Genomic DNA, 12,617 nt, shown 5'->3' on the forward strand with positions numbered 1-12,617 from the left:
TGAGTTCATCCTCAATTGTCGTCCCCTGAGATGAGATTTGGGAGCTTATGCTTTCGTACTCGTTGAGGTGTGCCTGAACCGAATTGGATTCTTTCATCCGCAAGTTGTAGAGGCACCGGATCAAATACATCTTCATTGCGGCAACCTTCTTTTCATAAGTTTTCGACGGTGTTTTCCAAAGTTCAAACGTTGTCGTGCATGATTGCATTGTGAAGTACACTGACTCCGACAAGTGCATCCAAATCGTGGGGCGGACGATTTTGTCTAGCTTTAACCACTTGTTTGCCTTGTATGCTTTTGGAGGATTTTCATTCTCAATCGGGTCTATCTGACCCTTGACTATGAGATAGTCTTGCATTTGTTCCTTCCAGAAGTTGAAGTTCGAACCGTCGAACCTCCTTAGACTCATCTCCGATGAGCCGTATGTTGATGCCATCTGCTTCGGTTTCGGTTGGTAAGACTTGGTTCGGAGTTGACTACGAACCTTAGTGGGGTGCAGCCGGTCGGCTCACCCGATATCGTTCTAGTCGGTTTTGAACCTGAGTCGGTTTGGTTTCGGATACTTGTTGCTGAACTTGCTCGGAGTGACTCCAGTAACTTGAGGGACAGAACCGGCTGGTCTTCCCGAATGTTGCCGAATCGGAGTGAGCCCGGTTAGCATCCGATTGTATGCTGAATACCGATTACACGAAACCGATTGTTTGGGCCGATTCTGCTTCGGATGACTGCAACGATGAGAGGGACGGATCCAACTGATCCTCCCGAATGTCGATCAGCCGAGTGAAGCACAAAGTGGTTGTTGCCAGGAGACCAATCTGCAGCGGGTGGTTACAGCAAGCGGGTGAATAGCGTCCAGTGACCTATTCGGATGTTGTTTAACCGAATGAAGCACAATTGGGTCGGTTGTTGCTCAAGGAGCTCCCCTCAAGCGGTTACAATCACAGGAATAGAGTACAGCCAACTGGCTTACTCCAATTTGTGATTTAACACAGTGAGATGCGAGCTTCTTCTTCTTTTTCTTTCTTCCTTCTCTGTTGTTTTTTTCAAAGAAAATGAAAACAGAATGTTGTGTTGTGCGATGACAGCCGACAGTGGCTTGAAGAACCTCCAACACTCTGATACCAAATGTTGTGTACAAGTCTGTCAATGCGGAAGTGTAAGCAACATTCGTGATGAAGAAGAACTTGTGTATGCATGAGCAAGATAGACACAGAGGGAGAGAGGGAGAGAGAGAGGCACAAAGTAAAACGTTATATTCCAAATAGCAACAGTTACAAATGACAACCAACCTTCATTAAAGGTTACAAAGTCACTTTATATAGTGACTATCCTAGGGCAACTACCCTTTATGCTATTTACAGAAATAGCCCGAACTTGGGCTATCCAAAGGGACAGTGTGAATATGACCATTATACACTCGTATTCGACACAATGGACCCAAATACATATAGGACCATTATGATAGGTCATACGCTCGCTAAATTATATGGTGCATTAATGGAACTAGAGCTCAACGATTATATGAAAACCTTAAGCCTTCGAGCACGTAAGCAAGCTAGCTTTAGAAGAACCTTCTCCACTATTGACGATATCTTCACACTTAGATGCTTAATTAACCAGACGAAGGCTCGCAAGAAGAAACTATATTGTTGTTTTGTGAACTTCCGCAAAGCCTTTGACACAATTCCTAGGGAGCGGTTGTTTGGTAGGCTTAAAAGCTTGGAGATACCAAATGGCTTGATCTGGGCCATCTATACTCTATATGAGCAAGTCTTTGGGTGACTAAGATGCCCAGGTGGCCTATCCAATCGCTTCACCCAAACCATTGGTGTAAAACAGGGTTGCCCCGTATCACCGACTCTTTTTGGGATCTACATTGATGAGATCACTGATTTTATTGCTTGTAAGGGAGGCAACGGAGTAGCCATTGGGGGTTACATGCAATTTAGTCTCGTACTCTACGCAGATGACATAGTTTTGCTCTCAAAGTCTGAGCACGACCTACAAAAGCACTTTAATGTCCTACATGACTTTTGCACGCTACTATCACGGACGAGTAGATGAGGCTTAATACTAAGAGAGAGAGAGAGAGTGTGTGTGTGAGAATAGACAAGAGAACAAGAATTGAATTATGCTTCCGTAATTGGTGTTGTGCACCTTGACTAAGGCCAAGGTGAACCCCTGTATTTATACATGTTTGTGGGATCTAAATGTAGTTCCATGCAGAGACTCATTTTCATGCACAAGCTTCTAGAGCTTTTTGGAAGCTTCTAAAATCTCCTACACGTAGAATTGATAATCTACAATAATCTATAAAAGTAACATGACCATGTATTGGATGTGTTGGCTAAAACATATCAATTGATTATAATAAAATAGGTCAAGAGTTCGAATCAACGAGGACTGGTAGTGAATCTAGCGAAAACTAAAGTCTTGATCTTTCATACATCGTCTCAAGTTAGGAGTAAATGTAACCTAATCCTCTCTCATAAACCAATTGAGGTAGTTGGATCGTATGTATATCTGGGAGTCACTTTTAGTGCTCATTCAAGTAAATTCTCGATAAGTAAGCATCCAAAGAGAGGCTAACAAGAGGGTATGCATCCCTCTCACTCTTAGAGAGACAATGCCACCACGCATACTTTCAAGAGCCACGGACTAAGGGGTGGCTCTTTGACTCATTAATGCATCAGTAGTATCGGCTCTAGGTCTACCATCTTTCATGTGGACACAATTAGAGAGACCTTCGGTGACAATGTTATCATGTCAACTCCAAAGCAAATCGACCGTACTACATGACATTATTAGAGCAAAGTTCAGTTTGCCCCTAATGTTAGTAGAAGCACTTTTCCAACTAGTAGTTTTTATTCATGGGACACATAGCCAACCACAAGATAGGATATCCCGTCAAGCTTTTGAGGCATCCCGATCCCTATATACGTCTGAAGATATTAGCTCTTGGTATAGCACTGTAGTGAGTTGGTTACTTGCAAATGGCATAGACATTAATAGTTCCTACCTCCCCTTAAGTATAACCATGGGATTTATCAAACTTTAATATCTCATGAGGACCGTAATAAAGTAATACGCCAAGAAATATGGCAAATTTATAGCCGATATAAATAGATCACCCCACGAGAGCCACTCCCATCTAAAATGTTGTACTATAAGGAACACTTCATGCACTTCTCTAAGTTAGGTTTTATTACACAACCATGAATATCTAGATACATTCTTATCAAATGCACTAAGGGTGGCTATTGGACAACTTGGGATATCATCTCACCAACTTGAGATTGAGAATGGTTGTGCTAATAGAGTCCCTAGAGAGGAAAGACTATGTAGGTTATGTCACATAGAGATAGAGGACGAGTATCACTTTACATGCAATTGTCCAACTTATACCGAGATAAGGGCGAAATACCAAGACATAAGCATACATACATACATACATACATACATACTATACATACATATACATACATATTCGAATGTGGATACATACATACATACATAACATTGTTTACCATAGATATGATATCCCCTCCTCTTGTAGTAGTAAAGTAAAAGAAAGACCTTATCATCAAGAAGGGAGGAAGTGAAGGAAGTGAAGGAAGGCTATGGCTCTGCTGCAACACAGCTTATCTCTGGACCATTCAGGAAGCTTCAGGTGTATCGTTCTCAGATCCATCTCTTCTCCAAAGAAGGTAAAGGGAAAAGAAATGCATAAAGGAATCCCACCCATATATTAAACTGCCGAATTTCCCCTGTTCTTGAGAGAGGAAGAGAGCGATTTCTTTGTGTTTTCTCCATTGCTGCATGCGTATGTGTATATAAGAAACTCTTAACACAGGACTCGTCTTTTTTCTTTTTTTTGTTTTTGTTTTTTTTTTTCTTTCTTTGTTAACAGAGTAATGCAGGATGGTTTAGTACCTGTTCTAGTAATTGCAAACTAGTTGTTTTCTCAGTCACAACTGTGATCAAGCCAACAGTAAGAAAGCCATGCTTGCCGACTGCAGGGCTACTGTCGAAGCCCACCACTCTCATCACTGAGAGGCTGATCTGTACAGACCTTCTAGCTGGGCATAAACTAGAATTTAGATATGCCAAACAGCCCTCTAAAGACTTTTGTGAATTTATAGAAACTACCCCTAAGCAAGAGGTTGCAGCCTTCTTTCGAGATATCGCCAGTGAATTGGAAGTTTATCGACAACTCGAAGATTACCATCTCAAAGTGCGGGATGACATTGGTGACTTTCGGGTAGAGGTCCATTTCGGGGATGAGGAAAGGTGTGGACCTGAGCCACGACTGGATGGACGATGCATCCTATGTGAACCCGATGTCAATCTGTTCCTCGGACAGACACCCGGGATGGCATCGGGTGAATGTGTAATGCCGGAATTCTCTAGGAATGATAATGAGTATGATAATGATGATGGCCATCATGAACCCTATGCTGTGGCTCGATTGGACTACAAAGGGAGGTGTGGATTTTCCATCACTCCTTCGAGACATGTCCAAAAGATGAGCGAGTTGAATGATGAAGAGCTCTTTGCATTGTGGCATGTTGCTGTCAAGGTTCTTCGGGCCTCGAATGTCCCTTTCATCAGTATGATTCTCAACCAGGGCACGTATCGAACTCTCGACCATTTAGTTCTTAAAGTGTGGATAGAGAATTATCTTCATGAGCTTTACCGGTCCACTTGGTCCCAGGAAAGGAAAGATACTTGGGCTCGGTTGCAAAAGCTTGCATTGAATCGGCCTAAGAAGCAGAGAGTTTGCTTTTTCTTCCGAAGGAATAACTCATGTCGGCATGGTGATTTTTGCAGCTATTTGCACGAGAGCTGAACCTGTAATAGTATTTCATTAACACCCACAAAAAAAAATTCATCTTGAAGGAGAAGATATATCTATCTTGGTGTTATTGCAAGGAATCTGCTGCAACTTATTGTGTGTTGGCCATGGCATGGTTCAAACTCCAACAGGCCCTTTTTTAGCACCAAGTGGCCATTATTTAGCACCAAGATTCAAAATGTTTGTGTAAAGCCTATATTTCAAGGATGGTAAAATTTGTTGTTCATTTTCTTCTTGTTATTATAAAAGCATTTTGTAAAATATTTAGAGCTTCTAGTTTCGTTTGTAATAATTGAATATCATTTTAAGAATCTTGAGGCTAAGGATATTCTTTCTCTATGATATATTGGAATCCATTGCTTTGTAAGTTTGCTGGCAATGGTTTGGATTTGTTTAACCAGAGCTTGATCGCCACTATTTTAGCATTGCCCGTCTGAAGTGGTAGTAATCTATTGTTTCAAGAAATCCTTAGTCATCACCATGCCCAATATTTATGAAGTGGGTATTGTAGCTCTTTCACTTCAATAGATTATCACAAATTCTTCCACATTGTTTTTGGGTTTGTAAAGGTTAAATTGTCGTTAAGTCTGCAAAATGAGATGATGATGATGACAGTTTGCTTTTTCATTTTGGATTGGGATTTTTGGTGTTTAAAGTGTTCCTCTAAGAGTAATCTGATTATGAATATAGATGTATACTTTCTGGGGAGTAAAAATTTAGGATTCAAAGTGTCATTAAGTTTTCTTTGACAGTAGCAGTATTTTGGATATATGATTTTACATTGGAAATTTAGATAAATCACGGTCGGTTTTTATATTCTCGTGATACCTTTTGACATCAATCCAATGTTATATTTGTAAGTAGGTTTTGTATAGACAATAGAAAAACTTTTCAAACACCCAGCATAAACTCCTTACCTTATGTCTAATGACCATGATAAATTTGTAAGAATTGCACATTTTCACAATTTCCAAAGTCTTGTGGTGATGAAAGACATTGTGAAGGAAACATATCCCAATAGGTATGCAACCATGATTGTCATAACATCTGGATTACTTCAATATCTTTACAGTCTTCTTAGGAAGAAAAATCAAGCTTTCATTGAGCGTGCATTGTCTTAAAGATGGCATCTTAACTCACATACATCACCATTTTTACATAGATGTGAAATACTAAACATAAATACGCGTACAACACATATGGTAAGTATTTCAAAAGTATTCTATTGTTTATAAAAAAAAATTGAATTTGTAATCTAAATATAAAAGATGTCGAATACGTTAAAAACTTCTCATATTTGTATTGCATCAAACAATTGGTTTATTTTTACCAAAAACACACCGCTTCGCATTAGTTAGCAAACAAAATACATCAAAGTTCAACAATTAAGATCCACAAGGCCTAACCTTAGAGAGATCTATGTATCCAACAACTCCAAAAGCCAACAACAAATTCAGCAAAACTCATGTTGTCGTTCCCTCACAAATCTGATCATAATCCCCACCCCTTCATTTACAACAAAATTATCCCACCTACTCTTTTACAACAAAGTTATCCGGGTACCACAACTATGGTAACTTACTTGTACCACAACTATACATATTTACGTCTCATGTCCACTAATGGGAACCATTGGTGGAAATAGCCACCTGGGTACTTGGTAGTTCCATTTAGGCCCTGTCGAAGATTTGACCATCATTAGGCGAACCACCCCATTTCACTTGAAACTTTGACCGTGCCCTTTCTGCTTTGTTCAATTCCCCTTGTCATACTGTTCGCGCAGTCGGGATACCAGCTAACAAATCGGCAACGGTTTGGTTTGAACCGAACCGAACCACAAAACCGCGGCTTAACGGTTTAAACAGTTCAGTTCAGTTTCAGGTTTTAAAAAATGGTTTGGTTCGGTTTCAATAGTTAAACCCATGGTTTAAACGGTTCTTTTTTTTTTAATTTGCTTTTTAAAATTCTAAAACAAATTTAAAAAAATTGTTTTTTGATAATCTTTTCATTTTCATGCCTTATTCTCACATTTTGGGAAAAAAATAATTTTTAAAATTTTAAAATTTTAAATTTGACCTAAGCTGAAAACCAAACCGAACCATGAAACCATAGTTTTACAGGTTTAATGGCTTAACAGTTTGAAAAATAATAATTTAATGGTTCGGTTTCATGGTTCGGTCCGTTTCAGGTTTCAACATCTCTAAACGGTTCGGTTTCAAACCGGAAACCGAACCATTGCCGATTGTTAATACCAGCTTGAACCAAATATCTAGCAGCACCTCGCCGCTTGGGAACTTTTGTTGTTGAGAAACAAACTTACAACACCTGATCCAAATTTGCCAGACCAATAAGCACACCACCACCATCCATATTTCCTCAAAAAATGCAAAGTTTGTGCTAGGTCACACTCCAACACATTGTTGGAACACGCTACCACCCTAAACCCTAAACCGAACCATTGCCGATTGTTAATACCAGCTTGAACCAAATATCTAGCAGCACCTCGCCGCTTGGGAACTTTTGTTGTTGAGAAACAAACTTACAACACCTGATCCAAATTTGCCAGACCAATAAGCACACCACCACCATCCATATTTCCTCAAAAAATGTAAAGTTTGTGCTAGGTCACACTCCAACACATTGGAACACGCTACCACCCTGCACTATAAATCCATGTCCCTCTGGATTTAACTATTCCGGCCAGCCTTGCCTTGTTAATATCAAACCCTATAAGGACCCCCACACAACTTTCCCATTCACACCACAAGCTGCCACGATCTTGAGATTTCAATTTTTTACGCCAAATGTTAATCGCCTTTGCACAATTCTAAAAACAGTGAGGGATCAATTCCAAAGTGTGTCCACATAACTTGCAACCAGCCTCCCCATCACGACACCTCATCCACTCCCCTATAGATATCGCCTTATGGCTACAAAGCCACAACCAAACCTTTATTTTTTCTAGCATATCCAACGCCCATAGCCTCCTCCAAAATGACTTCAAGAAGTCATCTGATATGCCTTTATCCCTCCAACTATTGCGAGTCTGAGTAGCACCCACTAATTTGGATCCAATGATTTGCCTTACTAGCTTAGTATTGTACTCAAAAAACCCTTGTAGTTTGTTCATACCTCTAGTGGATCCCACTCCATCGAACAATTGTTTTACTAAATCTCTCTATTATACAAGTATCACACACGGAAGTTCATGTCATGAAGAAATTGTGCCAAAAACGTTTCTCAATGAACAAACCACTTCACTCAGAAGAAAGTGTTTAGGCCAAATTCTTATTGTTATTGAATTTTCTCTTAGGAAATGTAAAATGCTTGTAAACACATAGAATACTGAGAACATCTTGAAATGAAAATGCTAAAATACGTGTTAAATACTTATGTGTATTTAATATATGTATGTGTGTGTGTGTGTGTGTGTGTGTGTGTGTGTGTGTGTTTTACCACATTGGCATTATTTTACGTGAAACTTGCATTTTGTTAATAGCTTGAAATACTTTAAAACACTTCTATATATTCAAAGTTCTCATGGTAAACCACCACAAAACTAGAACTTCGCAATATTGCAACATCTAAAGTTACCACAAGGTCTCGAAGTAATGCAAGGTTCCATAGAACTTTTTGTTCCCAAGAGGGGTGTGTGTGTGTGTGTGCTTGTATTATATTAATGAAAAATTGAAACTAGAGCACAAAAGTCGATGTGAAGCCAACTAATATAGCTTTCCCTAAATATGAATTATACATCAGCCAATCCAGTTAGCAAAGTCAACAAGTATACCATAAATATTAAAGCTGATTAAATTCCATCTTTGGGATTCATATTCTCACATTAGTTTGTCATAATATGGGGCATGGGCCTTCGTCATGTCAACTTATGGGCCGAAAGTCCAACACAATTAGTTGGGTGGGTAAATAACCTATCTTTGTAAACATGTCTCTCAACCCTTACTTGTCTCAATTGCAATTTGTTGGCCAATAAGAAATGTAAAGAGTACAACGTGCATGTGAACCACAAATTCAAAAGATGGGCCCATGTCTAAGAAAATGTGTGAAACCTCCTTTAAGGAGGTGGGATTTCATTCATAGAGGTAAGTAGTTGTCCTTCTCTTGCCAACTCTTTCTTCGGCATTGGGCATTGTCATTTTTTCTTAGTGAAATCAAGAAATGTTTTCCTTGTTTGAACATACCTATCAATGTCTAATGATTTCAATCATTTAATGACACTTACCGTTACATCGCAATCATTTGAAACATTTACTATTTGTTACTTTACATGATCGAGGAATGTTTTCTTTTTATCAATCCATTGAATTACATGGCCATGCTTGAAATAATAGGAAATTGTAGTAAAAAGCCTGAAATTAACTAGATTCCTTTTTTGTGCTCATGCCTTGAAATATTAGGAAACATCGACTTCATTTTTGCAAGCATTGTGCTCACGAAGAGTATGTATGGTTCACTAGTTCGATCTTTTCTTAATTTCTCTCTTTTTCTCTTGCATCTATTCTTAAACCCTATTCCCTAAGGCATGCACGTGAAGGTTTAGGTTTTTGTTTTGGTTTCACCTTGTTTGTACGAAGTCCTTACAATTTTATTGAATGCAAGATCAAGGACATATCATGACAATCATCCTCGTACAAGAAAAAGAGAGTAAAAAATTAAATATGCACATTGTGTAGTGATATCCCATTTGTTTCACTACTAAGAATCAAAATATATTGGTAGACGAGGGCCTAGTTGGGAAATAGAAAGTGTCAACAAGGAGAGCGTTCCATAAGAACATGAACCCATATACAATCATGGAGCCAAGTTTCTAGCAACATCTTGTAGATTAAACTATTCAATCATATTCATGTTTTTCCGTTCTTTTGTTTATAATGATCCTTAAGGGTTATGTAGATGCTTATTAAGATATAACAATCTCTATATCTTAGAAAATTTACCAAACTAGTTACGAACCTAGAGTTTACAATCTTGTAAGGTCATAGATCGAACAATTCTACATTTCCCCATGGCATTCATTGTTCCGAACCTAACCTGGAACCTCTCCTCATAGCCTTCGTTGTTGCAAACCCCACCTAAAACAAGCATGATAGATTCTAGTCACAACAATGCAGAAATAGGTCAAGATCCAATAAACATTTCAGAAAAAAAAAACCAACAAGATGCTCAATTAGGTCATATGGATTTTGTTTGTATAGTAATTTATTATTGATCATTTTCCACTTTTGAGTAGCACTTGTTCACTAACTCAAAGCAATCCACATTTCACCAACTCACATGGAAGACCCAAAACCCCGTATTGCATATATTACTCATTCATTTGTTATATATAACATAGGTGGCAGCTTATGCATACACAAGTTCACACAAAAATGCTTAGCAAATGTATAAAAGGCAAAAAAAGGGCATACAACAATGAGCTATGCAAAGGTTTTGCCTCCAAAAGGAATCGATTGTTGTGCCTATTCACACTAGTTGTCGTGAGGCCTATAACAACACCATAATAAAGACAAGTAGGGGACATAAACCGACTAGGACTTGTACATGTCTCACTTTCACTTTGGTGGTCGACGAGGACCCATATGCGATTTGAACCATGAATGGACAGCTCGTGTTAATTGAAGGGTCGACAGTTACAATGCGGCCTAACCCATCAAAAGAACACGAACCCATTTCTTGATTTTGCCTTTGGAAGTATGCATTGAATGCATAGGAAGCATTGCCAACATCATCGAGGTATGGGTAACACGAGCACCCGAATCCAAGTGGGGTACAATCTGCATTCATGCATGCATACGAAATGCTGTCTGGGAGTGTCGAAGTGTCCACGACGTCGGTGTTGAGGACACACCATTTTTTGTCTAGGTATCGTACCCCGGGTACCAAGACCAATGCTCTTCTTTTACTCTTCCAAGAAACCGAGAGAGAGAGTGTGTATTTCGGCACCCCATCATATCTTAACATACCCCAGTGTCGTTCGAAGCCCCCCGTGGATATGCTCCGAATGTCTTCGTCGATCAAGCTAGAAAGGTAGAAGTCAATGGGAGTGTTTGGGTGTCGTGGGGTCCCGACGTTGCTCAACACGTGATCGAGAAAACCTTGATTAAACCTCAATGCATTGTCGGGGGTAGCATTGGCATCACCATCGGTAGGCCAACCAATGCCCCCCACAAGGATGCTCATGTTCGAGTACCCGACCTTAGTTAGGGCCATGATGAGCGCATCATAGGTAGCGTCAAACATGTTAAAATAAGTGTATTGGCCATCGGTGATGGGCGAAGCGTGGGAATCGAAGAAAGCATAGTCCAAAGGGTGGCTCTTGTTGTCCCCAAGGGCCAAGAAGGGATAGATGTTGAGTGTGAAGGGGCATTGGTTCTCGGCGAGGAACCCCACGATTTCGAGCATATTGTGGGTGATGTCTTCTCGGAAGACGGAATTGGAAGGGGTTCCCGATGCCGACAGGGCATCGGCATTTAGCGGGACCGTGACCTTCACTTGCTCCTCCATGTTTGCATTCATGAGAGCTCTGTGGATGTTTCTAAGGGCAAGGAAGGTTGAAGCTGAATATGTGTCATTATAAGCTTTGAGGTAGGGCTCATTCCCAACCCCAACATATCTAAAACCACAACAAAAAGCCTCGTAAGCATCCATACACATGAATCTTTGAGTAGAAACCTTAACCATCCATACACATGAATCTCTTAGTATAAACCTTAAACCTCCATACACATGAATCTCTTAACTTATAAACCTTAACCATCCATACACATGAATTTCTTAGTATAAACCTTTAACCATCCATACACATGAATCTCTTAACTTATAAACCTTAACCATCCATACACATGAATCCCTTAACTTATAAACCTTAACCATCCATACACATGAATCCCTTAACTTATAAACCTTAACCATCCATGCACATGAATCTCTTAGTATAAACCTTGAGAGAGAGGGAGAGAAAGAGAGAAATGAATGAATGAATGAATCCATAGTAACTGCTTTTACCTTATCTTAGTTCCCAACAGGATGTATCTTGCAACTGTGTTCTCCACCCATCTAGTGGCTTCGTCCATATCAAGCATTGTAATGAGCAAGTTATTCGGAACCCCGACCATGACCTCGATCCCGGTGTTGGAAAGTGCCCTTAATGCCCCATTGTTTGACCCTAAAAGCCTCACCCTCTTTATGTCGTTTTCTCTCATCATCTCCACTATAGCTTCATAAGGTAAAAGATGTGAGGATTGGGTCCCCCAAATCACACCAACAGTCGACCCATTAACTCTGTTTTGAGTGAAGAACATCACGCTAGTGAAGAAGAAAAAGAAGAACAAACAGAAGGGAGAGGAGCTTGATCGATAACAATCCATGTGAAAAAGAAAGAGATTGGGTTGCTTCTAGCTGAATAAAAAAAGCTTCTTTCAATGAGAGATTCAAGAAATTTAGGGTTCAAATTTGAGCTCTTTCTTCCTTCTTCCTTCTTCCTTCTTCCTTCTTCCTTCTTCTTCTTCTTCTTCTTCTTCTTCTTGATGCAATGGTATTACATACATATGTAATAATAGTACTACCAGTGTCAGTCTTGAAGTGTACAGGACTGATCAGAGCTCTGTCCTAAAAAGACAACTGTATAAATATATATCTATACTTCTGTGAAACTACATTTATAGCCCTGATTTCTAGTGTACTTATTTATGAAAAACCACACTGACCTCATCGAACTTCGGATATTTGCTATGTACATATGATA

The 12,617-nt window shown here is 39.5% G+C and overlaps 2 protein-coding genes across 2 annotated transcripts; one reads left to right on the plus strand and one right to left on the minus strand.

Moving 5' to 3' along the window:
- The first annotated feature begins 3,551 nt into the window (after positions 1 to 3,551).
- On the plus strand, positions 3,552 to 5,192 carry LOC147867314 (uncharacterized). Its single transcript, XM_087315110.1, has 2 exons — positions 3,552 to 3,707; positions 3,911 to 5,192. The coding sequence occupies exons 1-2, from the start codon at positions 3,621 to 3,623 to the stop codon at positions 4,847 to 4,849; spliced, it is 1,026 nt and encodes a 341-aa protein (XP_087171236.1). The 5' UTR covers positions 3,552 to 3,620; the 3' UTR covers positions 4,850 to 5,192.
- Positions 5,193 to 10,231: 5,039 nt separating this feature from the next.
- On the minus strand, positions 10,232 to 12,392 carry LOC147867315 (glucan endo-1,3-beta-glucosidase 6-like). Its single transcript, XM_087315111.1, has 2 exons — positions 11,879 to 12,392; positions 10,232 to 11,486 (listed from the first exon to the last, which is right to left on the minus strand). Exons 1-2 carry the CDS (start codon positions 12,238 to 12,240, stop codon positions 10,358 to 10,360), a joined length of 1,491 nt encoding a protein of 496 aa, XP_087171237.1. The 5' UTR covers positions 12,241 to 12,392; the 3' UTR covers positions 10,232 to 10,357.
- Positions 12,393 to 12,617: the final 225 nt, after the last annotated feature.

Source organism: Azolla caroliniana, unplaced genomic scaffold, assembly GCF_043228905.1.
Source record: "Azolla caroliniana isolate FFs.n. ecotype wild unplaced genomic scaffold, voAzoCaro1.0.p SCAF_2, whole genome shotgun sequence".
NCBI lineage: Eukaryota > Viridiplantae > Streptophyta > Polypodiopsida > Salviniales > Salviniaceae > Azolla > Azolla caroliniana.

What these genes read in the sequence shown, in the direction of transcription:
- LOC147867314 (XM_087315110.1), top strand. Translation starts at nt 3,621, where the DNA reads ATGGCTCTGCTGCAACACAGCTTATCTCTGGACCATTCAGGAAGCTTC. An exon ending in CCATCTCTTCTCCAAAGAAG is followed by an intron (nt 3,708 to 3,910) that starts GTAAAGGGAAAA and finishes CTTTGTTAACAG; the next exon opens with AGTAATGCAGGATGGTTTAG.
- LOC147867315 (XM_087315111.1), bottom strand. Translation starts at nt 12,240, where the DNA reads ATGGATTGTTATCGATCAAGCTCCTCTCCCTTCTGTTTGTTCTTCTTT. An exon ending in CTGTTGGGAACTAAGATAAG is followed by an intron (nt 11,487 to 11,878) that starts GTAAAAGCAGTT and finishes TTGTGGTTTTAG; the next exon opens with ATATGTTGGGGTTGGGAATG.